At 39.4% G+C, this 27,734-nt stretch overlaps 2 protein-coding genes across 4 annotated transcripts in view; one reads left to right on the top strand and one right to left on the bottom strand.

The window, feature by feature from the left end:
- The first annotated feature begins 2,580 nt into the window (after positions 1-2,580).
- Positions 2,581-26,005, top strand: Eci2 (enoyl-CoA delta isomerase 2). Of its 3 annotated transcripts, none has more exons than XM_027948312.3 (10): positions 2,581-2,693; positions 4,556-4,718; positions 13,068-13,166; positions 13,527-13,718; positions 15,792-15,861; positions 17,829-17,931; positions 18,782-18,902; positions 23,244-23,333; positions 24,751-24,894; positions 25,691-26,005. In XM_027948312.3, exons 1-10 carry the CDS (start codon positions 2,659-2,661, stop codon positions 25,844-25,846), a joined length of 1,173 nt encoding a protein of 390 aa, XP_027804113.2. In that variant the 5' UTR covers positions 2,581-2,658; the 3' UTR covers positions 25,847-26,005. The 3 variants fall into 3 exon arrangements, with proteins under 3 accessions (XP_027804113.2, XP_071469753.1, XP_027804114.2); XM_071613652.1 differs by having other exon boundaries at positions 4,545-4,718; XM_027948313.3 differs by having other exon boundaries at positions 2,611-2,693; positions 4,566-4,718.
- Positions 25,995-27,734, bottom strand: part of LOC114102627 (testis expressed protein 56) — a 29,360-nt gene continuing 27,620 nt past the window's right edge. Inside the window, exon 3 of the mRNA XM_027948089.3 lies at positions 25,995-26,271. Within this exon, the coding sequence (XP_027803890.2) occupies positions 25,995-26,271 (277 nt within the window). The remainder of the gene's footprint in view (positions 26,272-27,734) is intronic.

Here is a 27,734-nt window from a genome sequence, read left to right as displayed (position 1 = left end):
ATAGGGTAGCAAGACCGTAGGATCTCAGAGGGAAAGAATGTAGCCAGAGGGCGGTTCAGAGACTTCCTGGATCAGCTAGTGTACACACTGAGAAAATACGGCAACGTGGAGACTCAGAAACTGAGCTACCCAGATTCATCTGAAATAGAAAGTGCACAGATGGGGTTGAAGAGAGACGACCAGGCAGGTAGGCAAGGGCCTAATCTTGGGGGCCTTATATGCCAGGCTAAGACGTTTGTCTTTGTTCAAAAGGCAAAGGGGACCCATGATGACATTTTCAGTCATGGGGGAAGATCAGAGAATCATGAGTGTGTGTCTTAGTCCATTTTATGTTGCTATAATAAAATATCACAAACTGAGTAAATTATAGACAATAGAAGGTAGGATCCAACAAACTATACATTCCCTTCTCCAAGATCTTCACAAAAGCCAGGAGAACCTAACATATAACAGAATGGAGATTAGAGTTTTGGATGAGGTCTTGACTGAGCTACTGTAGTTCATATATATATCTTTATATCTTTATTTTATTTTTATGTGTTGCTAAAGATATATATAATATATATGTATATATATACATATATATATATATATATATATATATCTTTATTTTATTTTTAACACATAAAAGTAAAATAAAGATATATCTTTATTTTATTTTTATGTGTTGCTAAGGATTGAACCCAGTGCCTCATGCATGCTAGGTGAGCACTCTGCCACTGAGCCACAACCTCAGCCCCTATAGTTCTTATTCATATATCCAGAAGCATTATATACTCTGAGAATGTACTGGGAGCCTATGGTTGTACTGAACACTGTGTAGCCAGGTATGCAAGTTGTATCTTCAGTGGCTCTCCACTGCTCTCAACACAGAATCCAAGCTCCTTAGCATGGAGCACTACCCAACTCAAAATGGGTCCTTTACACTGAGAACTGCTCCCTACTAATCCCAGCCACCGCAGCATGTTAATATGGCTTAGCATGGACTCCAGGTAAGAGTTTGGTAGACCAAAGGTGGTTCCAATGTGACCCTCTGCCAGGAATATTTATCACCTCAACCATCTCCCGTCCCTCAAATACTGAGATAAAATGAAGCTTTAGTAAATGACAGTGGGCATAGGTGCAAATGATATGTCAAAAAGGAAAAAACTGCTCCACAGGTTATGGTTTTATTGATCTGTGGCTACTAATCAGGTTTATATCTAATTTTGCAATCTATTCTAATGTTCTTTTTTACATTGAATATATAAACAGATCTTTCAAATTTTTCTTTACCATCTTATAAATCTTTGATGAGCTCTATTTTTTAAGTTATAGTTTGACAAAAAGCTAACTTCCTACATACTACATTTCTATATGAAAACATGGTAAAAATAGGCCTGAGAAGAGTTCACTAAGACAGTGCAAAGTTTTAACTCCAAAATGCTTATCAGCAAGAGACTTTTACAATGTTTCCACAAGAGATGCAGTTCTCCCTGTATCTGCAATTTCTGAGAGCATTTTCCTGACCTACCAGGGTCACTTCAGACTGGTATAAGTCAGGATCTTTGAGAGACTCAGCTCAAACAACCAACTACCACTTTATCGAATCCGAAAGAAAGTTTAGAATAAGCCCAGATTGTTCTACCTGGCTTCCAATCTTGTCCCCACTTACACTATTACTCACATCTGCCTGATGAAACTATAGGGCCATCGACTTGGAATCATAAGTTAAAGATAGGACTCTGCTCACTTGCAACCCTCAGGTCTTTGAGCAAGTCCTCAACTAGTTAATTCTTCTGGATCTCAATATCCACATCAGCACAACAAAGCGATATCATTTTACTTTTCAGGATTGTTGAAAAAAATCGCAATCAGCCGGTAGTTCACACGTGTCAGCTACAAAAATCTTAAAAACAAACAATCAAACACCAGTCTTACTTGGATCCCATAGCTTGAGCACCAGATTTAAAGGGCATTCGTGATTTTTTTTTTAATTCTTTCCCAAAGAAAATACTTTGTAAGAGCTTTGGCAGAACTCAAAAATAGGCACAGATTTGACATGAAAATGTTGATTTAAAATATTTCAGAGGCCATTCCTGATCCTCAGGCAACATTCCAGGTCTGTAAATCTCTCCTGCTTGGGGGTGAATAACGAGGTTATTTTTAACCCCTCAACTGTGACCCCCACTGCCTATATCTAAGGCTGGGACTGCCCATCAGAGCTCACGGCTGGACCACAGGGGGAAGTGGCCCCTCCTTGCGAGTCTCCGCAGGACACTCGGACTGAACCCTAGTAGGGCGCCGGGTGCCCTGGCGGTCGCAGCGTTCGCAGGGTCCGGTGTTCCGTAAACAACGTCCTCTTCTCCCGAGCGCTAGGGCGCCCGGGGACAGCGCGCGCTGCACCCATTGACGCCTCCCCGGCCTGAGCACCGTCGCCCAGTGCCCGGGGGCGCCTCTGTCACGCGCCGGGGACCCTCCAGCTGCACAGGTCAGCCAGTCCGACCCGTGCGCCCCGCGGTCCCTCCTTTCCTGGCAGCTTTCCCGCGCCTCGGCCCCGCCCCAAACCCGGACCACGCCCCCAGCCTCGGCCCCGCCCAAGTCGCGTGCTACATCCTGACTGCGCTCCTGTCCCGTCCCCGTCCCGTTCCGTCCTCGCCGGGGCTCGCGATAGCTACCATGGCAGGGAGGCTGACCCGTTCCTGGAGTCCGAGGTAAGGTTGACGCCTCGGCCGCCCGGCCCAAAGTCGCCTGCCGGACACCGCTGCCCTTGCGGGGTTGCCTCCCGCCAGTCTCGCGGGAGCCGCGCTGTTGTCTGGTCTGGGCGGCTGCAGGGTTTCACCTACGTGGTTCTCCAGCGAGAGGGTGACCTTCACAGCGTGCCTTCCTCCTCCGCTGGGCCCAGGAGAGTCAGGATGCATCCTCTGGAGGCCGGGGACTTCGGAGGACCTCTCTTTGGAGGGTCCCCCAGGCCTCCGCCTGCTTCCGCGCCTCGCGCACGCGCCCATCCGAAACTGGCTCCCGGTGGGAGGGCCGCCCCCGCTGCTCGGGTGCTTACCCGGGTGCCCGGGCCTGCCAGCTCACCCTGGGAACTTCTAGGGTGCACAGTGTCTTTTGATAAACTGAGTAGAGCGATGAAACACGGGTTTGCTTGTTTGCTGAGCGCTGTAGAAAAGCCCTTGTCACCAAAGTGGGCTGGAAACTCTGCTTCTTTTGGAGAACACACGAGTTATAATGTCAAACAAGTAATGTTACATGTCCTGACTGTAAACCACCCAAAAAGAATCTGTGTACGAAACAAAACCTGGAACTTGGTGATTGCTTTGAAGTGGTGGAATTATGAGCGATCTTATTATCTTAAATGGTCGTAATTTTGCAATATGTTTTTAAGACCCAGGCTTCATTTTAAAATAGCTAAGTTGACACCACATTTGATGGGAAGTTGCATATTTAAGCCCATTGAAGACATTTTAAATTGTTCTTGATTTTCTACTTGAAATTTTCCCCGTGCCAAATTCAGGTAAATTGAGCCCCCCCCCCCCACACACACACACACTTTTTTGTGGGGAGTGGGGGGAATTACTGTAAGCGGATTTTACAGAATTCCTGATATCCCAGGATTTAAACCTTGAGGTCATTGTACCATTTGCCAGTAACATAAATGCAAAGAAGGTGATGATGATTGCTAGGTTTGGGCTTTATTTGTATCTATTATTTTAATTATTTTTAATGCCCTTAACTTTATTATTCAGGGTCATCATTGTGAACGTCCAATTTTTTGCTTCTGGCCTCAGTACTGTGCTTTGAAGTTCACCATCTCACTTGGGTTCTTAAAAACTTAACCCCCTGCCTTGCTTGCTGTTTCTGCTCTGCGCCTGTCTGTCTTGTATCCTGACTGTGAGGATGGAGTACACTTGCTGAGCCTGCTTCACTGACTACTTTCCTGCACAGGTAGATTCCTTCCTACCTTCCTGAGAAGAGGTGTGTGGAATGCCAACTGTTCATCTGTCCTTTTGGACATTTCTTGTGTCTTCCTCCTTCCACTGTGTGTATGTTGGGACAAGTGTTTTGTCGCCTAGAATTGACCTGATAATAGTTACATATGACTAATCAGTGAGTGCAGAGGCTGTTTCAGGACCTTAGGACTCACCACTAAGTTCTGTGCATCCTAATCCCTTGTTCTGCCAGCTTCTGTCTTAAGTGCATTTCATTTATTTCTTGCCTGTAACAAAATTTACATGGACAAACTTTCCTGCTGGTGGTTTTGAATTGCATACAAATGCCTCGCTGAATTGCAGATTTTTTTTCCATTATTTTAAAATTATGGGCTGGGAATGTGGCTCAGTGTTCGAGTGCCCCTGAGTATAACACCCAGCATCACTGCCCCCCCCCAAGAAAAAAACAAACCTCCATGATCTTAAAATTACTACAATTAGCTTCTATGTTGGTTTCTCTTCCTGGGACAAGTATAAAGAAAATATTTACACAGCATTTTGGCATGTGTATGTGGTGAGAACAGTAAGATATAAGACTGCAGAAATATGACTGGAAATAAATAGAATCAGGCTATTTGTAGTCTTCTGCAGGTCCTTCGCTTCCCAGTAGTTCAGCTGCACATGAACAGAACAGCAATGAGAGCCAGTGAGAAGGACTTTGAAAATGCAAGGAATCAATTGAAACTCTTGACGAAGGATCCAGGAAATGAAGTGAAGCTAAAACTGTATGCCCTGTATAAGCAGGTAAATGCCTAAAGTCTGACATTATTTAGAGACATTTTGAGCAAGTGACTCCTTAAATACATTTGCTGTAGGTCTACTAAAATGCAATTTAATATTTTGAGTGTATGGTTGCCTTTTGTCTGAAGAGTATAGATGGGCTGTTTGTGTGTGTGTGTGTGTTTTGGGACTTGAAATACTGGTAGGGCATAACGTAACACCTCAGGGTCACTCCAAAGCATAAGAGATTTTAAAAATATAACATTCAAATGTGTAGACCTTATTTGACTCCTGATTAGAATAAATCAACTAAAAAGTTACTTTGAGACAGCTGGGGAGATTTGAATATAGACCGAGTTTTAGAAACTATATAGGATTTATTGGTTTTTTTTATTGGTTGTTCGAAACATTACAGAGCTCTTGACATATCATAATTCATACATTAGATTCAAGTGGGTTATGAACTCCCATTTTTACCCCAAATACAGATTGCAGAATCACATCAGTTACACATCCACATTTTTACATAATGCCATATTAGTGACTGTTGTATTCTGCTACCTTTCCTATCCTCAACTATCCCCCCTCCCCTCCCCTCCCATCTTCTCTCTCTACTCCATCTACTGTAATTCATTTCTCTCCTTGTTTATTTTCCCATTCCCCTCACAACCTCTTATATGTAATTTTGTATAACAATGAGGGTCTCCTTCCATTTCCATGCAATTTCCCTTTTCTCTCCCTTTCCCTCCTACCTCATGTCTCTGTTTAATGTTAATCTTATCCTCCTGCTCTTCCTCCCTGCTCTGTTCTTAGTTGCTCTCATTATATCAAAGAAGACATTTGGCATTTATTTTTTAGGGATTGGCTAGCTTCACTTAGCATAATCTGCTCTAGTGCCATCCATTTCCCTGCAAATTCCATGATTTTGTCATTTTTTAGTGCTGCGTAATACTCCATGGTGTATAAATGCCACATTTTTTTTATCCATTCATCTATTGAAGGGCATCTGGGTTGGTTCCACAGTCTAGCAATTGTGAATTGTGCTGCTATGAACATTGATGTGGCAGTATCTCTGTAGTACGCTCTTTTAAGGTCTTCAGGGAATAGTCCTAGAAGGGCAATAGCTGGGTCAAATGGTGGTTCCATTCCCAGCTTTCCCAGGAATCTCCATCTGCTTTCCAAATTGGCCGCACCAATTTGCAGTCCCACCAGCAGTGTACAAGAGTACCCTTTTCCCCACATCCTCGCCAGCACTTGTTGTTGTTTGACTTCAGAATGGCTGCCAATCTTACTGGAGTGAGATGGTATCTTAGGGTGGTTTTGATTTGCATTTCTCTGACTGCTAGAGATGGTGAGCATTTTTTCATGTACTTGTTGATTGATTGTATGTCCTCCTCTGAGAAGTGTCTGTTCAGGTCCTTGGCCCATTTGTTGATTGGGTTATTTGTTATCTTATTGTCTAATTTTTTGAGTTCTTTGTATACTCTGGATATTAGGGCTCTATCTGAAGTGTGAGGTGTAAAAATTTGTTCCCATGATGTAGGCTCCCTATTTACCTCTCTTATTGTTTCTCTTGCTGAGAAAAACCTTTTTAGTTTAAGTAAGTCCCATTTGTTGATTCTTGTTATTAATTCTTGTGCTATGGGTGTCCTATTAAGGAATTTGGAGCCTGACCCCACAATATGTAGATCGGAGCCAACTTTTTCTTCTATCAGACGCAGAGTCTCTGATTTGATATCAAGCTCCTTGATCCATTTTGAGTTAACTTTTGTGCATGGCGAGAGGAGGGGATTCAGTTTCATTTTGTTGCATATGGATTTCCAGTTTTCCCAACACCATTTGTTGAAGATGCTATCCTTCCTCCATTGCATGCTTTTAGCCCCTTTATCAAATATAAGATAGTTGTAACTTTGTGGATTAGTCTCTGTGTCCTCTATTCTGTACCATTGGTCCACCCGCCTGTTTTGGTACCAGTATCATCATGCTGTTTTTGTTACTATTGCCCTGTAGTATAGTTTGAAGTCTGGTATCGCTATACCGCCTGATTCACACTTCCTACTTAGAATTGCTTTTGCTATTCTGGGTCTTTTATTTTTCCATATGAATTTCATGATTGCTTTCTCTATTTCTACAAGAAATGCCGTTGAGATTTTGATTGGCATTGCATTAAACCTATAGAGAACTTTTGGTAATATCGCCATTTTGATGATGTTAGTTCTGCCTATCCATGAACAGGGTATATTTTTCCATCTTCTAAGATCTTCTTCTACTTCTCTCTTTAGGGTTCTGTAGTTTTCATTATATAAATCTTTCACCTCTTTTGTTAGGTTGATTCCCAAGTATTTTATTTTTTTTGAGGATATTGTGAATGGAGTGTTTTTCCTCATTTCCATTTCAGAAGTTTTGTCGCTGATATACAGAAATGCCTTTTTTTATGCGTGTTGATTTTATATCTTGCCACTTTGCTGAATTCATTTATTAGTTCTAGTAGTTTTTTTGTAGACCCTTTTGGGTCTTCTAGGTATAGAATCATGTCTACTGCAAATAGTGATAATTTAAGTTCTTCTTTTCCTATTTTTATGCCTTTAATTTCTTTCGTCTGTCTAATTGCTCTGGCCAGTGTTTCAAGAACTATATTGAATAGAAGTGGTGATAGAGGGCATCCCTGTCTTGTTCCAGATTTTAGAGGGAATGCCTTCAATTTTTCTCCATTCAGAATGATGCTAGCCTGAGGCTTAGCATAGATAGCTTTTACAATGTCGAGGTAAGTTCCTGTTATCCCTAGTTTTTCCAATGTTTTGAACATAAAGGGTTGCTGTACTTCGTCGAATGCTTTTTCTGTGTCTGTCGAGATGATCATATGGTTCTTATCTTTAAGTCTATTGATGTGGTGAATAACATTTATTGAATTCTGTATATTGAACCATCCTTGCATCCCAGGGATGAATCCTACTTGATCATGGTGCACAATTTTTTTGATGTGTTTTTGTATCCGATTCGCCAGAATTTTATTGAGGATTTTTGCATCTAGGTTCATTAGAGATATTGGTCTATAGTTTTCTTTCTTTGAGGTGTCTTTGTCTGGTTTTGGAATCAGGGTGATGTTGGCCTCATAGAATGAATTTGGAAGAGCTCCCTCTTTTTCTATTTCCTGAAATAACTTGAAAAGTATTGGTATTAATTCTTCTTTGAAGGTTTTGTAAAACTCCGCTGTATACCCATCCGGTCCTGGGCTTTTCTTGGTTGGTAGTCTTTTGATTGCTTCTTCTATTTCATCCATTGATATTGGTCTGTTCAAATTGTGTGTATCCTCCTGACTCAGTCTGGGCAAATCATATGACTTAAGAAATTTATCAATGTCTTCACTATCTTCTATTTTATTGGAATATAGGTTTTCAAAATAATTTCTAATTGTCTTCTGTATTTCTGTAGCATCTGTTGTGATATTGCCTTTTTCATCCTGTATGTTAGTAATTTGAGTTCTCTCTCTTCTTCTCTTCGTTAGCATGGCTAAGGGTCTGTCGATCTTATTTATTTTTTCGAAGAACCAACTTTTAGTTTTGTTAATTTTTTCAATAGTTTCTTTTGTTTCAATTTCGTTGATTTCCGCTCTGATTTTAATTATTTCTTGCCTTCTGCTACATTTGCTGTTGTTTTGCTCTTCCTTTTCTAGGGCTTTGAGATGAAGTGTGAGCTCATTTATTTGTTGGTTTTTTCTTTTTTTGAGGAATGACCTCCAGGCAATGAATTTCCCTCTTAAAACTGCTTTCATTGTGTCCCATAGATTCCGATATGTTGTGTCTGTATTTATCTCTAAGAATTTTTTGATTTCCTCCTTTATGTCTTCTGTAACCCATTGATCATTCAGTAACATATTGTTCATTTTCCATGTGATGTAGGATTTTTCCTTCCTTCTTTTATCATTGATTTCCAGTTTCATTCCATTATGATCAGATAAAATGCATGGTATTATCTCCACCCCTTTATATTTACTGAGGGTTGCCCTATGGCATAATATATGGTCTATTTTTGAGAAGGATCCATGTGCTGCTGAGAAAAAAGTATATCCACTTGATGATGGTTGATATATTCTATATATGTAAGTTAAGACTAGATTATTGATTAAGATATTGAGTTCTATAATTTCTTTATTCAACTTTTGTTTGGAGGATCTGTCCAATGGTGAGAGGGGTGTGTTGAAGTCACCCATAATTATTGTGTTGTGGTCTATTTGATTCTTGAACTTGAGGAGAATTTGTTTTATGTCGCAGCACCATTATTTGGTGCATAAATATTGATAATTGTTATGTCTTGTTGGTGAATGGTTCCTTTTAATAGTATATAATGTCCTTCCTTATCCCTTTTGATTAACTTAGTCTTGAAGTCGATTTTATTCGATATGAGGATGGCCACCCCTGCTTGCTTATGAGGACCGTGTGCGTGGTATATTTTTTCCCAACCTTTCACCTTCAGCTTGTGTATGTCTTTTCCAATTAGATATGTCTCCTGGAGGCAGCATATTGTTGGATTTGTTTTTTTAATCCATGTTACCAGCCTATGTCGCTTTATTGGAGAGTTTAAGCCATTAACGTTTAGAGTTACTATTGATATATGGTTTGTACTTCCAGCCATGTTTGATTATTTAGCTTTTTTTTTTTTAATTTAGTTTGTTTCTCCATGATTAGCTTTCCCCCCACCCTCTGTCTTTACTGAGGCACTTCCCACTGATGGTTTTGGTTATTGTTTTTCATTTCTTCCTCATGTAGTGTTTTGCTCAAGATGCTTTGCAATGCTGGTTTTCTGGCTGCAAATTCTTTTAACTTTTGTTTATCATGAAAGATTTTTATTTCGTTGTCGTACCTGAAGCTTAATTTTGCTGGATACAGAATTCTTGGTTGGCATCCATTGTCTTTCAGTGTTTGAAATACATTGTTCCAGGATCTTCTCACTTTCAGCGTCTGTGATGAAAAATCCGTTGTTAACCTTATTGGTTTACCCCTGAATGTAATCTGCCTCCTTTCTCTTGTAGCTTTTAATATTTTTTCTTTGTTCTGTATATTGGATATCTTCATAACAATGTGTCTTGGCGTTGGTCTACTGTGATTTTGTATGCTTGGTGTCCTGTATGCATCTACAATTTGTATATCCGTTTCCTTTTTTATTTCTGGAAAGTTTTCTGTAATTATTTCATTCAGCATGTTACTCATTCCCTTGGTTTGAATCTCTATACCTTCCTCTATCCCGATGACTCTTAAGTTTGGTTTTTTTATGTTATTCCATATCTCTTGGATGTTTTTCTCGTGATTTTTTACCAGCCTTTCTGAGTTGGCTAGACTCTTTTCAAGATGATATATTTTGTCTTCATTTTCTGACGTTCTGGCTTCTACTTGCTCCACTCTGTTAGTGATACTCTCATTTGAGTTTTTAATTTGGTTTATAGTTTCCTTCATTTCTAGAATTATTGTTTGATTTTTTTAATAATCTCTATCTCCTGATAAAGATGCTTAACTTCTTCTTTTATCTGTTTATGTAATTCAATTTCAATGTGTTCTTTCACTGTTTGAATTTGCTGTCTCATATCCTCTTTAAGGTTCCATTCCATCTGTCTAAGGTGTTCCTTGAGTTCTTTATTTGACCATTTTTCTGATGACTCTAGGTCCTCCTGAATATTTAGGCTGTCCTGCATTGTTTGTACTCCTTTTCTTCCTTGCTTTTTCATGCTGCTCATGTTACTTTTTGTTCTGTTTGACTGCTGAGTTACTGTTTACTCCTATAAATTTATTTGATGCTTGGGAGGAAAGGTATTAGAAGGGAAGGGAAGAAGTCACTAAAGAGAATGAGAGTAAGCAGGTAGAATTCAAGAAAGGGGGAATAAGAAAATTGAAAAGAAATGAAAAGACAAAAGAAAAAAATAGAAAAGAAAAAAAATTTAAAAAATAATAAAAAATTAAAATTAAAAAAGAAATTTTAAAAACAACAACAAAAAAAATGAAAATGAAAAAAAACTCAAATTTAAAAAAAATAATAATAAATGCAGTCTTAGAGTTTGATTAACTTCTCTTCCAGTAGGTGGAGCTGTGCCCACCGGGCCAAGCTTCTCCTCTCGATACGCGGGAACCAATCACTGTGCAGCAGCTCCTCCTCCCAGACTGGGCGGTGTCCAATCCTGAGTGCCTAGGGCCTTCTCTTGTGTCTAGTCACTTCCCCACTTTTCCTCAAGCCAGGCCCAGCTCACCGGTGACGCTCACCACAATACTGGCTACACGCCAGGTCTGCTGCTCCCGGGAGCCCTGTTTTCATGAACGACTGGGCACACTCTCCCTGTTTGCCATTCCCTTAGACCCTAAGTTTGTAGAGCTTGGGGCTGACAACGCTCAGCGAAATTCGCTTGCCCTCCGGTAGCCACACCCCAGGTAGCTGATGCAAGAGACCTCAGTTGTCAGCACTGGTAGGAGCGGTAGCCGGGAGTTCCGCGCTGCGGGTCCCGCGCCACTGCTGATTCCCTTGGTCTGACTATCTCGCTCACGGGAGAGCTGGGAGGGGCCCTTAAGGTTTCCCCGCTGTGTGGAGAGGGAAGGCTAGGGGGTTACACACCTGTCACCACTGGTTTCAATGAAGTTATCTCCTCCTCCACATTCTGGTGACGTCAGTTCTCTGCCATGGTGGTATCCCATGCAAATAGGATTTATTGTTAATGATGTCATGGTTATCTAAGAAAATGTAACTGTTTTATAAGAAATGTATACTCAATGTGGAGGGGTGAGGTAGCCTGATGTTTGGGATTCATTAAAAATAGCCAAAAAGAAAGAAAATAGATGAAGCAAGGAAAAATTTGAAAATCGTTCAATTTGAGCAGTGGAGTATTAGGGACTCATTTTAATATTATACTTTGGTTTGTGTGTGAAATTTTTTATAGCAAATTGAAAAAACCAAAGCTTTGAAGGTATAATGCCAAAGACTTCCCTGGCACGTCTGCCACTCTGGTCTCCTGTGTTTTTTTTTCTGTTAGATGATTGGCATGAACTTTGCCACACAAGGTTTTGCCCCCTCTGATTTGGGGAGATAATCTCTAAACCCTTGAACTATATATTCTTGATTGGCATGCCTTTGTGTGCCTGGACAGTCTCACATTGTGGTAGGGCCTCACCAGGTATAAACAATACAGGGAGGGGCTTCAGTTTGTCTGATGATGCTTGCATGATACAGACCTGGTAAAAACTCTGGACATAAAAGCTGAAATGAGCTTCTCTGGTTGGCAAGACTCTGTGAATATTGTCACACATAGATTCTGAGTTACACTGTCCTGACTCTCTGAGGAGAGGACAACAGAATTGCCACATTTGCTTCTGCTATGAATTCTGTCCTGTGTGCTTTTTCCCTTGACTGATTTTAATCTGTATCCTTTTCTGTAAAAAACTGTAACCGTGAGTGTAACAGCTTGCAGTGGGTTCTGTGACTTTTTCTAGTGAATTATTGAACCTGAGGGTAGTCTTGGGAATACCCGCCCCCCATACCTCAAAAACTGGTGTCAGAAGTGAGAGTGGTGAGCCAATAAGGTCAAACCCTTATCTTATGGATTCTGTTCCCTCCAGCTTTTCAGATGGCTCACTTGCAGGATGACTCAGTCATTATCCTTTACTCCTTTTCCTCTTTTACTGTCTTACAAAATTTAGAAATTTTTACATGGAATTTTAAATTGCAATTTCTAAGAAGTAGCTGAACAGGATGTTTTATTTATCTCAAGACACCCACTCCACCTAACCTCAAGTAAATAAACTATAATTGCTCTTTGCTTTTCACTGACATGTCCTTCAGTGAAGTTTCCTGAGAGCTAGTGGTTCCGACAGCCCACACCCCTCCCTCCACCAGCTACAATTCTGTTGTCCAGTTACCAGAAATCTGCCACCCAAGCAGTGTGGTTTTTGCTCCTATAGATGGGCTTTCAGAATGTACTGTGGGTTTCCAAATGTTTGTTGGCTAGTTCTTTTGAAAATGGTTGGCTTGAATGTTATTGTGAAATATATGATCATCAGTGTAAAAATAAGGAACTATTAGAATTTTTCAGATAGCACTTTCCGAGAGCCTTTTTCTTGCATTATTTCCATATGCAGGTAGTTATAATTTATTTTAGGGACTAATCCAATAGCACCTTTTCTCTCTCCAGTCTTTTTTTGTGTGTGTTTTAAGCAACAATGTTTAAAAAAAAAAAAAAGAGGGTGAGAGGAGAGTTCAGGTGATTCTATATAAAATATATATTTTATATTTATATGGGGGGAGACATTCATGCTATCTGTGGATTTTATGGATCTTAAATATTTAGGGCTCCAATTTTCATGGACATTTGGCCATTAATCACCCCTCTCCTCTTCATAGGCCACTGAAGGACCTTGTAACACACCCAAACCAAGCATGTTGGACTTCGTCAATAAAGCCAAATGGGATGCATGGAATGCCCTTGGCAGTCTGCCCAAGGTGAATTTACTTGTTATACTCTGTGGGGTTTTTTTGTTTTGTTTTGTTTTTGTTTTTTGAGACAGGGTCTCACAAATTGCTTAGGACCTCTATAAGTTGCTGAGGCTGGCCTTGAACTTATGATCCTCCTGCCTCAGCCTCCCAAGCCACTGAGGTTACAGACATGTGCCACCATGCCCAGTTGCCTTTTATTTTCTTTGCTAGACATCTAAAGAAGCTTGGTGCTTCTCACCAAGCCATCATCAACAGAGCCTTTGAACTCTTTTATTTATTGCAGCCTGCTAATCGTTAGCATATTATGTTTCTCAAAGTGCTTATTCATTGACTGTCAGCTGAACCTCTTTGTCATCTACTCTTCAGGAAACTGCCAGGCAGAACTATGTGGATTTGGTGTCCAGTTTGAGTCCTTCGTCCGAGTCTTCTAGCCAAGTGAAGCCTGCAGCAGCCAAAGAGAAACAACCGGGATCTGAAAACATCATAGTGACCTCTCAAGATGGCATCACAAAGATCATGTTTAACCGGCCCACCAAAAAAAATGCCATCACCACTTCGGTAATGTTCCCTGCCCTGCGAGTGTGTCCTGTTTTTCTTTTCCTCTTCTTTTCTTTGTTCCACTCAAAAAAAAAAAAAAGAAAAAGAAAAAGAAACTGTTGAGCTTCAACATTATTTCTACTTTAAAAATGTCTCTGGTTTGGTTTGTTCAAGATCATTAATAGTGGCCACTGTTTTCTTCGGATTGGCCATGTTTTGTTGAGGATTTGTGAGTTTTGGGTCGGAGCAATGTATCCAAAGGGCACTGAGATTTTCCTATGAATAGAAGCACAAATCAGTTAATATAAATGAAATATGTGTTGATACAAGAGCATATGCAGAGAGGCACTCTGAGATTAATATAAACTGCCCCCCAAAAGTGTCTGACTATCAGTTGGACTTTTCTGCTCTTACGGATTTTATTTTATAAGAGTAGAGGAGAAAAGGACAAATGACTTTATCTTCAGTAAACCAAAACCCCACTGTGCTCTACCAGGACAACTTTGAATTTGTCCCTGAACTAGAAAGATAACAAAATAAGGACTTCAGCCCCTTCCCCCATGAAATAAATTACAGGGAATTTATCCAGTGCTCAGTGGGATTATAACGATTGTGTTTCTGCAGTGTGGAACAGAGAACATACTGATCTGAAATATTCTTAAGTAAGCATTTCATGATTGTCATATAGTTGATAAGGCACTTAATTTTCAAAATTGTATTTCTGTTTACCCTAACTCGTTTCTATGTAACCCTGACACTAATAGCTAGTCTTCCCAGGTGCCTAATAAGGGTCAGCACTTTCTGCACAGAGCTGTATTTTTCACAAGAAGCCTACTACCGTTATTTAACAATTAAATAGACAAGAAGACACTTAAGTTCACATAGCTAAACAGCAAGAAAATCTAAAGTTATACTTATTCTAAATCTGGATTATGTCATTACTGTAGTAAAGGAATTATTTCTTATTCCCTCCCTCAGTGGAAATGACTACATCTTTGTTCATGCATTATGTAAAGTCTATACCTTAACTTTTTTCAGTGTTATTATATCCGTAAATATCAGCCCTCTTCATCATTCTTTCCCACATGGAAATGTCATCTACGATAGAGACTGCACCTACTTTATTTTTGTTAATATTTTTTAGTTGTTGATGTACCTTTATTTTTTTATATTTTATTTGCATATGGTGCTGAGGATCAAACCCAGTGCCTCACAAATGCTAGGCAAGTGCTCTGCCACTGAGCCACAACCCCAGCCCCCTGTACCTATTTTAAATGCATTAATAGCAATAGCAACATGTCCAAGATTTTCAGACGTGTTGCTGATTTAAAATTTAGAGGGCATTGTCCTTGAATACTATTACAGTGGTTGGACATCTCAGCCTGTGGCATTCTTTACCACTTCCCAGACTGTCCAGGACACCTATTCTTTCTTGAGGTCACAGCAGAATACTGCTTTGTGGAAAATTTTCTCTGACCATCTCCTACGTCACCCATCCTCAACAAACCTCAGCACTTCCCATGAGCTTCATGCTGTTTCATGCTTTAGACCCGTGGCTCCATTTGAGCACAGTAATCTCCTGTATTAATTCTAAAATCTTAAGGTCTGCATCCTTTTTGCTCACTTTAAAAACAAAGTGGTTTTAGCTCCTCTGCATCTATCAAAGTGCCTGGTATATTATATGCATCAAATAATTACAAAACAAATGAAAATCCTTTTAGGTATCGTGGTCCACTTTTTTTGGAGTGGGGGAACAGGTACCAGGGATTGAACTGAGGGCACTCAACCACTAAGCCACATCCCCAGCCCTTTTTTATATTTTTTAATTTAAGAGACAGGGTCTCACTGAGTTGCTTAGCACCTTGCTGTTGCTGAGGCTGGCTTTGAACTCATGATCCCCCTGCCTCAGCCTCCCTAGCCACTGGGATTACAAGGGTGCGGCACCATGCCCGGCATATTGGTCCATTTTTTGGCTGTTAAAATATAATCAATATAAAGGTTTGGTGAGAGCAGACTTGTACATTGACAGAGTGAGTCCATTGACTGATAGTTCTTATTTTCAGTGTTCTTTTCCTCATTTTCCCCTTCACATAGATGTATAAAGAAATTATTCATGCACTCAAAGCTGCAAGCACGGATAACTCAGCCATAACTGTTATTACAGGTAAGACATTTTCTTGGACTTCTTAATTAAATTTCTATTTTCGAGAGTCTTCCACTAAATAGGAAATAAAGTGAAAAAGTGTGAAGATGTTTTCCAGTATTGCAATGCTTTAATTTATAAATATATAACCATATAATAGACATGGGCTACCCACTCCTTAATAATTCAAGGATAAGCATGTATCCTAACATGGCTTGAACAAGAACCATCATGATGGCCTGATTCACAGTAGCCAAAGCAAAAGATGTCTTAAACCAGCTGGATAAATAAATCGTTGACTATTCATGCAATGGAATGCTACTCAGCAATAAAAAGTAACACATAACAGACACAAGAACATGGATGAGTCTTTAAAGCATATTTCAACAAAATAAGCCAATTACAAGAGTACATATTGTATCATTCACTTTATATAAAGGTTTGCAATAGACAAAAGTTCTAGTCTAAAGTGGTTGATGTCCTAAAGTGACTGCCTTGAGGCAGGTGGGATAGTGTAACTACAGAAAAGCCCCTGGGAACATTCTGGAATGATGGTATACCCCAAGTAATACCAAAATCTGCAGATGCTTAAGTTCCTTATATGAAATGGCACATTATATGCATAGAACGTATACACATCTGTCTGTAAACTTTAAATTATCACTTGATTATTTATAGTGCCTAATAAAATGTCAGTGCTGACATAATTGTCATACTATATATTAAGGAAAAAGAGTTGGTACGTGTTCAGTTCCTAGGCATTTTTTTCCAAATATTTTCTGTTGGTGAATCCACAGATGTGAAACCCACAGATATGGAGGGCTGACTGGGGAACAAAATATTATATACTAGTTTGGTTCTATTGCAAGGTTTGAGGCATCTGTGGAACATCTTGGAGGATAAGGAGTGGGGATCACTGTATCTTGTTTTGGATGGTGATCATGCAGGTAAATACAGTGATCAGAACTCATTAAACTGAACATTTAAAAACTGATCATTTTATTGTATGTAGATTATACTAATACTAGTGTGGTAATGTACACTTGTAATCCCAGTAACTTGGGAGGCTGAGGCAGGAGGATCACAAGTTCAAGGCCAGACTTAGCAACTTAAACCCTGTATCAAAATAAGAAATTAAAAGGGCTGGGCATGTGACTCAGTGGTGAAGCCCCTGGATTCAATACCCTGTACAAAAAAAAAAATAAAAATACACACTCAGGCACACACACACACATCTTCAATATATCTTAAAATAAAAAAGGACTTTTTAGTAGGATTTAGAAAGCCCAACAGTCTTGTCCTACTCATCTTCATTCTCTGTCTTCTTCCCCTGGCTATTTCTACGTCAGCCATGGTTATTTTTTCCAGCCCATTGTACACATGGGGTACACCCCTTTGTAGACCCTCAGCACATTAGTTCCCTCTGTATGAATTTATTTCCTATTCTCTCCCTATCTAGCCTTGCCACTCCTCCAGATCTCAATTCAATTTTCCCTTTTTTTAGGAAAGTCCCTCCATTAACTCCCTGACTAGACCAAACTCATGATCCTTATTCGTATCATCAGACACCTCTCTTTTGTCTCTTAGTTACCTTCTCTACATTTGTGGGGAGTGGTTTTGGTTTTGCCATTATTGGGAATTAAACCCAGGGGCCCTTTACCACTGAGCTACACCCTAGTCCTTGTCATTTTTTATTTCAAGACAGGATCTCACTAACTTGACCAAACTGACCTCAAACTTGAGATCCTCCTACCTCAGCCTCCCAAGCTGCTGGGATTACAGGCCTGCACCTCTGTGCCTAACTTATTATTGTGTTTTAAAACCAATGTCCAGCTAATTTGCTGGTCTGTAAATTAGGACAAGAACCATAGCTGGTTCACCAGTGTATTTTCAATGCCTAGCACCTAGAGCTTGTACATAGTAGATTCTCGGGTGTTACAGAGCGAATGCATACATAAATGAATGGTGGTTGGTTTTCTTGTTTACAGGAAATGGTGATTATTACAGTAGTGGGAATGATCTGACTAACTTCACAGATGTTCCCCCCACTTCAATAGAGGAGACAGCTAAAAATTGTAGCATTTTACTAAGGTAAGAGTGACATTTGTCTGATCATGGAGTTCATTTTTATATTTATATCTTTATTTATAATTTATTTTTATGTGATGCCAAGGATTGAACCCAGTGCCTCACACGTACAAGGCAAACGTTCAACCACTGAGCTATAGCCCAGCCCCCTGGGGTTCATTTTTATATATCAAAGTGGTATTTACTTGAGCAAAAGTGAAATGCCTACTTCTCTGCTGATACAGTTAACTGTGACTTTGAACAAGCTTATTTCTCCAAGTCTCTGATAGTAGGTGGGCATTCATTCTATCATTCTATCACCTGGACTTCTGTCCCCTGTCCATCCGGCCACTCTACATGAGATTGACTAGAAGGCAGGAAGTGAACTAGAATTGGAAATAAAATTCTCTCGTAATGAGGCAGGGGAACTTAGCACATTCTCCTCAGGTCAGGGCAGTGGATGATTTCCATGAGTGCTGGTGACAGGAGACTGAAGTAGTCTTGAAAGACACAGAAGACCTCTGTGAGAGCTTTGCTCTTCCTGTCCTCTCTGTCCCACTGAGTCTGAGTCCCACCATGCCGGGATAGCATAGCGTGTGCTCAGTCACCTGTCGTAATCTCTGAACTCACTGCCCATGGTACAGGATCTGAACGAGGTTTGGCCTGTGGGATTCGCTGCCGAGCTTCCATCAGGAGCCATACAGGGGGGTGTCCTTAGTGACTCTCGGGGGAAGACCAGGGAAGTGGCCAGGCAGGGAGCACTGCTGGCTGGTGTGTATATTTTATTTTGAGCCAGGGTCTCAAATTTATTCTCAGATTCAAACTTCCTTGCCTGCTTGGAACATTTAATGCTTTTCTGTTTCTTTTTTCATAGGGATTTTGTAGATGCTTTTATAGATTTTCCTAAGCCTCTGGTTGCAGTGGTAAATGGCCCAGCTGTGGGAATCGTGGTCACCCTTCTCGGGCTATTTGATGTCGTGTATGCATCCGACAAAGTAAGTCAGCTCCCAGAAACGTGGAGGCCAGACCACTGGAATGAAGTGAGATCCTCCGGATCGTTTTATCATTGTTGGTAGTAGCTGGTTACACGTGGCTGTAGTAGGATGGACTGTATTTAGATCGATCTCCAAAAAATTAGCTCAATTGGATAGATTTTATTTTTCCTTCATTATTAACTTGAATTTTGCTAAACACCAGTATTATGGTTGACAGTGTCAAGTGCTGATGGTTCTGTATTCTGATCAAATGATAAAGTAGTTATTCAACATTCCATTTTCATATTACTCTGAAAGACTAAGGATACACTTAAAAGCTGGTTTTCAAAAAGCAAATGGCATCATTTCAGGTTGTGCAAGTTGACTATTTGATCCCTAAATGAATCCTAGTATTTAGAATTTTAGAATAAGAATGATGATTATTATATGTGCTCATTATTGTTGTTATTACATACTCTGTACTTTGGTTTTCTTATAAGAGTACTGAATCTCTGAGAAATTCCTTCCCCAAAACACAGTATAGCCAGGGCTGGGGTTTTGGCTTAGGGGTAGAGCATTTGCCTTGCATGTGTGAGACTCTGGATTCGATCCTCAGCACCACATAAAAATAAACAAACAAAATAAAAGTATTGTGTCCTTTTGCCACTGAAAAAAAATTTTTTTTAAAAGTATAGCCATATGTTCACCACTGAATTAAATATTTTAGTTTTTGTACTTACCAGAGTTTGTTTCTATCATAGTGGAAAATAAGATTTTGAAAAATATAGAAAAGTACAAAGAAAAATGTTAAGTTAAAAATCACTCCATGCAGCTGCGTGTGATGGCACAAGTCTGTAATCCCAGCAACTCAGGCGGCTGAGGCAGCAGGATCAAAGTTTGAAGTCAGCCTCAATAGCTTAGCAAGGCTCTAAGCAACTTAGTGAGACCCTGGCTCAAAATAAAATATAAAAATGGACTGGGAATATGGCTTGATGGTTAAGTGCCCCTGGGTTCAATCCCTGGTACCCAAAAAAAAAAAAAAAAAAAGGTGTGTGTGTGTGTGTGTGTGTACTTTTCTAAATTTTTCAAAATTCCACAGGGACAGAAAATGGGAAAGTATAGGTCAAAGAATACAGAGTAGGAAATACGTAGGATCAAAAGACCCCATGTACGTGAGGACCATAGTTAATAATAGCATATTGTAATCAAGATCTTTGCTAATTGAGTAAATTATACCTGCTGTTATGTATGTGTCGGGGTGGGATAAAGGTGAGGGTGATAGATTGTTAATTTGCTCACAATAGCAACTATTTTACTACATATGTATTTTATTATAGCATGTCATATGCACCTTGCATATACACAGTCTTTTTTTAAGTAGTCTTTAATTTTACCTCTCAGAGATAAACAGTGCTAGTGTTTGGTTTATATAACTACTCTAATGTAACCAGTCCCTGACTGCTGGAGCCACAGTCCGTTTCCAGTTTTCATCATTGTAAGAAAGACACAATAACATTTATTTCAGAACTTTGACCCTAGGATATTTACTGTAGAACTGATAATGACTCTAGAGTTGTCAGATTCTTCAAATGACTTATGTACTTCAAATGTTTATGTGCTGGTAAAATTTTCTCATCTGCCACCTTGTGAGAGACATCTGATTTTTCACTACTGAAGAAATTCCTTAGGATTTATCATCATTGGCTTCATGAATAAATACCACGTTAAATCATGGGCCCATATTTAACCCACATAGTCAAATAGTGATTAGTTCACTCTAGCCATTTTTCCTTATGAGCTGTGGTGAATAATGCTTGGTAGCTTTTCTGTTAGCAAATGAGTTAATGCACAGGGAGAAGTTATGTCATAATAGTAAGGATCTGAGTGCTCACTGTGTACTAGGCACTCTGTTAGTGCACATCACACATGCACACGTTCACATATTCCACCAACAGCCTGGTGAGATAGTTACTTTCATACCATTTTACAGATGGGAAACTGGCTCAGAAAAGGGAAGGAACTATCCCAAAGGCACCAAGCAGTCTAGTTTACACCCTAACTACGTCTGCTGCTTTATCAAATAAACATTCTGATTGCTGCTGATCATCAGTTTGTTTGTATGTGTCTGTGGCCCCCTAGGTCTGGTTGGTATTTTCATTCAGTTTTCAGGTGATATTCCTTAGTCTGTGTCATCTCACTGTTTTTTCTTTTTTGTACCAGAGATTGAACCCAGGGGTGCTTAACCACTGAGCCACATCCCCAGCCTTTTTTAACATTGTATTTAGAGACAGGGTCTTGCTGAGTTGCTTGGGGCCTCTCTAAGTTGCTTAGGCTGGCCTCGGACTGGTGATCCTCCTGCCTCAGCCTCCCAAATCACTAGGATTATAGGCCTGTACCACCGTACCCGGCCTCACTTATTCTTGGAATAATACTTCTTTATGAGGGGAGAAAAAGATGAATGATATTAATAAGAACATGTTCTTTTATATTTTTCTTTATATGTTGCATACATTATACATTTATATCTTCTGAGAAATATGCATTAAAAAAGACCATGCTTGACTATAGGAAATAAAATCTAAATATTCTTTTATATCTTATCAGTTATAAATTAATTCTCCTTCATAAAGATTTATTGGTCATCAAGAATATAGAAAAAGGGGCTGGGGATGTGGCTCAAGCGGTAGCGCACTCGCCTGGCATGTGTGCAGCCCTGGTTCGATCCTCAGCACCACATACAAACAAAGATGTTGTGTCTGCCAAAAACTAAAAAAAAAATAAATAAATATTTAAAAATTCTCTCTCTCTCTCTTTAAAAAAAAAAAAGAATATAGAAAAATACTTAATACTTTAATACTTAATACTTTAATACAGTAAATCTAGAAAAATATTAAAAATGATTGTATTCCAAATAAGCAATATCAAGATTGATTTAGTATCTAATACCAGTTGGGGGTGGGGGTTGGATTAAAAACTCTTAAGTCACCAAGACAAACGAAAGATTGAGGAAATTGAAACAATTTTTCAACCCACATAAGAGGCTAATCTCTCTTAATATTTTAAGGTATATCTATATAAATTACCAACCTAATATAAAAACGGGCAGTAGAGAGGAATAAATCCTTCACAGAAAAGAAAGTAAATGACTTTTGAAACTATATGAGAAACACCCATTATGAAAATGGAGAGAGAGGGCTGGGGTTGTGGCTCAGTGGTAGAGTGCTCACCTAGCACATGTGAGGCCTTGGGTTCAAGCTCAGCACCACATTAAAATAAAGGTATTGTGTTGTGGCCAACTACAACTAAAAAATAACTTTAAAAAAAAAAAAGAAAATGGAGAGATAATCCACACCAGAATATTATTATTTGCATGAGATTTACAGTGAGACTCATAACCTGAATATAAAAGACAACTTACAAATCAATAAAAAGAAGGTTAAGAGTCTAACTTTAAAAACACCAAGAAAAATACATAAGCAGTTCTTCACCAAAGATGTGAATATAACTAATATAAGTACATGAAAAGATGTTCAACATCGTTGATAATTAGCAACATGTAAACTAGGACAAGGTGAGACTGCTCCACACCCATGAATATGGTTAAAATTAAAAGGACTTTTAATAATAAAGTATAGTGAGGAGGTGGAGCAAATGGGGCTGGTAGTAGTGTCCAGACTCTGCTATTCTCTTAAGTTCAGCGTAACTTTCCACACAACCCAGCAATTACACTGGTGGGTATTCACCAACAAGTACTGAAAACATGTTTACCCAGAGCTACCTTTTCACAACAACCTTATTTTGTTAGAATTATCTGAAAAATATTTAATTTTTCTTCAGCTTCATTGAGGAGTAATTGACAAAAAGAAATTGTGTATATCAAAACAACTTGATATTTTTCTAAACAGTTTTGTGCACAAAGTACTGGAAACAATACCAGTGGCATTTCCAATGGCAAATGGGTAAGCAAATTATACAAATTATCCCTACAGTGGATTTCTACTCAACAGTAACAAGAAGTAGGCTAATATGCAACAGTGTGGTGATTCCCAGAAGCTTTAGGCCAGGGGACAGAAGTGAGACTCAAAGGCTTTGGAACATAGGATTCCATTTATATAGCATGCTAGAAAAGCCAGACTACAGGGACAGAAAGCCAATTAGTTATTGCACAGGGATGGCAAGAAGGAAGGGATTGACCACCAAAGGCCATGTTAAAAATATACTGTGTCATTGAACAAAGACTTGAAAAGAGTGGATTTCACACTGCATAATCCTAATCTACATTTTTTTGTTAAGCATTTTGAAATTATGATTAAGTGGTGATTTTTAAAAAATGGTTTTCTTTTCTTCCCCCTCCCCAAATAGGCAACATTTCACACTCCATTTAGTGAACTTGGCCAAAGCCCAGAGGGATGTGCCTCTTACACTTTTCCGAAGATAATGGGCCCCGCCAAGGTAACTTCTGGGAAGCTTAAAAGTAATGTTTAATGTTTCATTCCTCTTCCAAATATAACCCCATACTCTCTCTTCTTTCCCTTACTGATATGTACAAAGAGATAGAAACTATTTGACCTCCAACTCTAAGGGTTTTACAAGTGGAGGAACCAAGCTTTAGGAAGTGTCTGGTCTTAAAGAAAATTGGAAATTTTCTGCAACTTCCCAAACTGGGTCACTCCTTTCAGCCAGTTGCCTGATGCTGTCTCATTGCAAGCAGCACAAGATCTTGTTCTCCACAGCTGTGGCATAGTGGGAGGACAAGGACTGTGCCCAGCCCCCTAGGTCTGCTCAGCTGAGGGCCACTTAGTTACTAAATGGATGAGCCACATCCACTGAACATGGTACACCAGCATCTTCACTTTCAGAGTCATATGAAATACTAGGAAATGTGGGGCCTCGTGGATGTTTCCAAAGCCACTCCCAATAGCAACAGCCTTTCTGTCAGCCTGTTTTGAAAGATATTAAGAGACTCCCAAGCCACTCCCAAGTGGCTGCTCAGGTCTTTCCCTGTGGTTATGGAAACCTAGTTACCCATGCTTGGTACATGACTCCAAGGGATTGTGACACAGCTGGAGAGCGTGGCGTAGGGAAAGGCTTAGCCAACATGCTTCCTGATCTCAGAGGCCGGGGGTGAGATTGTGCCTGTTCATTGGCTGCTAGGTTTTTGATGAAAATATTTCTTCTTTTAATCTCATTTTGCTGCCATATACCCCAAATCATTATACAGGTTTGGAAAGTGGAGCAGAACCAACTTGAAGGCTTAGAGCACTTGGAATAGTGTTTGCTTTTCTGGAAGACAAACTGCAAACAGAGAAAGGACATCCACTTAATCATCTCATGGACTTTTTATTTTTAGTTTTTTTTTTAAGAAATGCAATTTGAGTCATCTTTACTTCTTTAAGTCAAGTAAAATAATTTGAGTGCCTACATAGGTAAAGAAAACTGTCAAAGCTAAACCAGGTTTATCAGAGCTAAACCACGAGGTAATGGAATTTTGAAAATGTCTAGCATTTGACCCAAAACTGTGAGTTGTTGTTATTTAACCCTTTTTTGTAATCATTATAGTTTATAAAGCAGTAGGTCATCTGCCGTGGTTCAGGTCCTTTCTGCCTTTGCCCATTCTTACCTCTTCAAACCTGGGTGGACAGAAATGGTTGCCCGTCTAGCCCTTGCAGAGATGGAAGCCTGCAGTGGTCTCCAGACACAGTTTGCAAACTGTTGCCCCATTGAGGTCATCAGCTTCTCCCTCATTGAGAATATAAGCAACTTTAAAAGACCATGAACAAATCTTTGCCTTCTGAAAGCAGTCAGTTCTGCAGTTAACTTAAATTTTGTTTTTATTAAGGTAGTGTCTTAACTTTGCTTTTTATTTCAGGCAGCTGAGATGCTTATTTTGGGGAGGAAGTTAACAGCAGGAGAGGCATGTGCTCGAGGCCTCGTTACAGAAGTTTTTCCTGAAAGCACTTTCCAGAAAGAAGTTTGGACCAGGCTGAAAGCATATGCAAAACTCCCCACAAATGTAAGTCTTCACCTTTTACTTGTAGAAACCTTGAAAATAATTTCCCCAGGGGAAAAATGTGTAAACCTTAAGGGAATAAGTCATAAAGAAAAGACATTATCTTTTGTTGATTTTAAGCACATCGAAATTTGAGGTTAAAAATAATTACTGTTAGTGCTGGAGCTGGAGCTCAGTGGCAGAGGTCTTGCCTAGCATGTATGAGGCACTGGTTTCCATCCTTGGCACCACATAAAAATAAACAAATAAAATAAAGGCATGATGTCCATCTACAACTACAAAAAACAAATCTTTAAAAAAATAACTAATGATGTTGGAAATACTGATTTTTATAAAACTTATGAAATAGATATTTCGTTCCTATGGTACAGGGCCAAGGGGCAATTCTTTGTGGAGATAACTTTAGATTATAAGCAGTAGTTTCTGAGTTCTTTTACTTTGGAATTCAGATGAAAAACCAGAGAGGAGAGAGGTTTCACAATAAGGAGATTGTTACTTTTTTTTATATGGGGTAGTTAATGACTGACTGCTCTTTTATTCTTGCTATTCAAAATGTGATCCTGGAATCAGAAGTTTTAGCATTCATCTGGAACTTTTTGAAAACATATAATCATAGACCTGCCCCAGAAGTACTAAGGTGATTCATATGCACATAAAAGGTTGAGAAGCACTGTCTTATTATTACACGTGTCTTACAGGATTAGTTAAGTGAACATGGGAGAAATAAGAACCAGAATTACTGAATATCCCACTGCTGTTAGAAGAACTCTTAATCTTCCTGTTGGTTTTGTTTTATCAGTCCTTGAGGATTTCAAAGGAGTTGATCAGAAGTAATGAGAAAGAAAAGCTACATGCCATTAATGCTGAAGAATGCACTGTCCTCCAGGGAAGGTGGCTGTCAGAGGAATGCATGAATGCTCTCATGAACTTTGTATCCAGAAAATCAAAACTGTGACAACCACTTAGAGAAGAGTTAAGACCATCAAAGGAAGGGTATGCGGTTAGTGCTGATTTTAACTAAATAAACTTCACTGGGCCTTTTTCCAGTGCTATATGTCAATTATGATGAGAATATTTTACTTACAGCCCTAATGAATAAAAACTTATGAAACAAGCTTTAAGAATTCACGTAGGTTATTGGAACTAGAAAGTCTTACATCTTTCGACATGAATCGATGCTGCCAGGAACAGTGGAACATTGTGCCTGGGATCCTGCTTTGGAAAGCGTTCACGGCTTTACACGCTGAAGTTACATTCTTGAACACCACTACAGCACTTTGATGTCCACACGCGGTGACTGACTGAATCGGGCCAAACATTGACATCCTTTGAATTACTGACTTGAGATCCTCGGTGGGTTGCATGTCCTTTTTCAGCCATCTAGCAAGGGAGCAAATGCAAGGAGCGAGTTACTAGAAAACAAATAAGAATCTTAGTTTCTTTTTTTCCCCCAATTTAATAAAGAGGCATGGAGGGGAAATGGGTTGTGTCATTGGAGAGCAGTGCTCCTTATTGGTATGGAGCCCTCCTTCTTGTTCAATGTGGTATTTTATAAGAGACACCTGACAAGGACTGGAGATGCAGTTCCAAGGGCTACAAAATTGGCATGGAATATTTTGCTTTTTTAAATACTTTTTTTTTTTTTTTCCTTTTTGACCTTTCCTTCCAGAATCAGCTTCCAGGTAAATAACCCACCAAACCTGTAACTTTTTATTTCTAATTTTTCTTTTTTGTTTCACTAATCATACATAAAATGTCCAGTCCTATAGAAAATATATGACTAGAAATAACCATTATGTCTGTTGGGCACTTACTAGTGCTTAATGCTCATCATTATATTTAATCACCCCCTACCAAAAAAAAAAAAAAAAAAAGATGCCAGAAATCTAACATGAGGTAAGCACTGTTGCTTTTATAATTGTCGATCTTAAGACCTAGAGATTGAAGAGATGGCTTGGATCTGGAAAGCCCCCCGAAGACTGATGTGTTGAAGGCTTAGTCCCCAACATAGCAGTTTTTAGAGATGGGGTTACCTTAAAATTGGGAATGTGATTAGATCGTGAGGGCTCTGACCTCATCAGTGGATTTATCCATTGATGGATAGTTTGATGGCATTATCGGGAGGCAATGGAAACTCCACAAGGTGGAGCTTGGTTGAAGGAAGCAAGTCACTTGGGGCATGCCTAGAAAGGCAAGTATTGTCCTCGGCTCATTTCTGACTCTTTGCTTCCTGAGTGCCATGAGATGAGCAACCTCCTCTGCCACATGCTCCCGTCACCTTGATATTCTTTATGCCTTGCTTCAAGCCCGGAAGCAGTGGAACCAGTCAACCTTGGACTGAAACCTCTGAAACAGTGACCCCGAATAAATCTTTCCTTCTCTGTGTTGATTTTCTCAGGTACCTGTCACAATGATGAAAAGCTAACTAACATACTTTCTGAGGTAAACTCCCAGTAAATACCAAATATGCAGACAAAAACCCAGAAAAAAGATAAAGTATGTTTAAGCCTATGTAAACGTTATACAATATATTCATTGTGATGAAACATGACATTATCCCATTAATATGTACAATTTTATGTTTTCATATACCAGTGAAAAAATTAAAAACCCAGGCAGAGTTCCAATACCACTGTGACAGTATGTGTTAACTATTATCTGCCCACTAATTACAACTAAACCTGGGGAAAATATGGAAAATAACTACTTAAGGATGCTGAGATTAAGCAAAAGTAGGTGGATTGTGAAAAGCACCAAAATTCAGAAAAGCCACTGCATAGAGATGATCTTCCCAGATTGTAGGAAGTAAATAGTTGGCTGAGTTTTCTCCTGAGTATGAGAAT

Source organism: Marmota flaviventris, chromosome 6, assembly GCF_047511675.1.
Source record: "Marmota flaviventris isolate mMarFla1 chromosome 6, mMarFla1.hap1, whole genome shotgun sequence".
NCBI classification, from domain to species: Eukaryota; Metazoa; Chordata; class Mammalia; order Rodentia; family Sciuridae; genus Marmota; species Marmota flaviventris.
This window is presented reverse-complemented; position numbering and strand designations above follow the sequence as displayed.

What these genes read in the sequence shown, in the direction of transcription:
- Eci2 (XM_027948312.3), top strand. Translation starts at nt 2,659, where the DNA reads ATGGCAGGGAGGCTGACCCGTTCCTGGAGTCCGAG. An exon ending in ACCCGTTCCTGGAGTCCGAG is followed by an intron (nt 2,694 to 4,555) that starts GTAAGGTTGACG and finishes GGCTATTTGTAG; the next exon opens with TCTTCTGCAGGTCCTTCGCT. An exon ending in TGTATGCCCTGTATAAGCAG is followed by an intron (nt 4,719 to 13,067) that starts GTAAATGCCTAA and finishes TCCTCTTCATAG; the next exon opens with GCCACTGAAGGACCTTGTAA.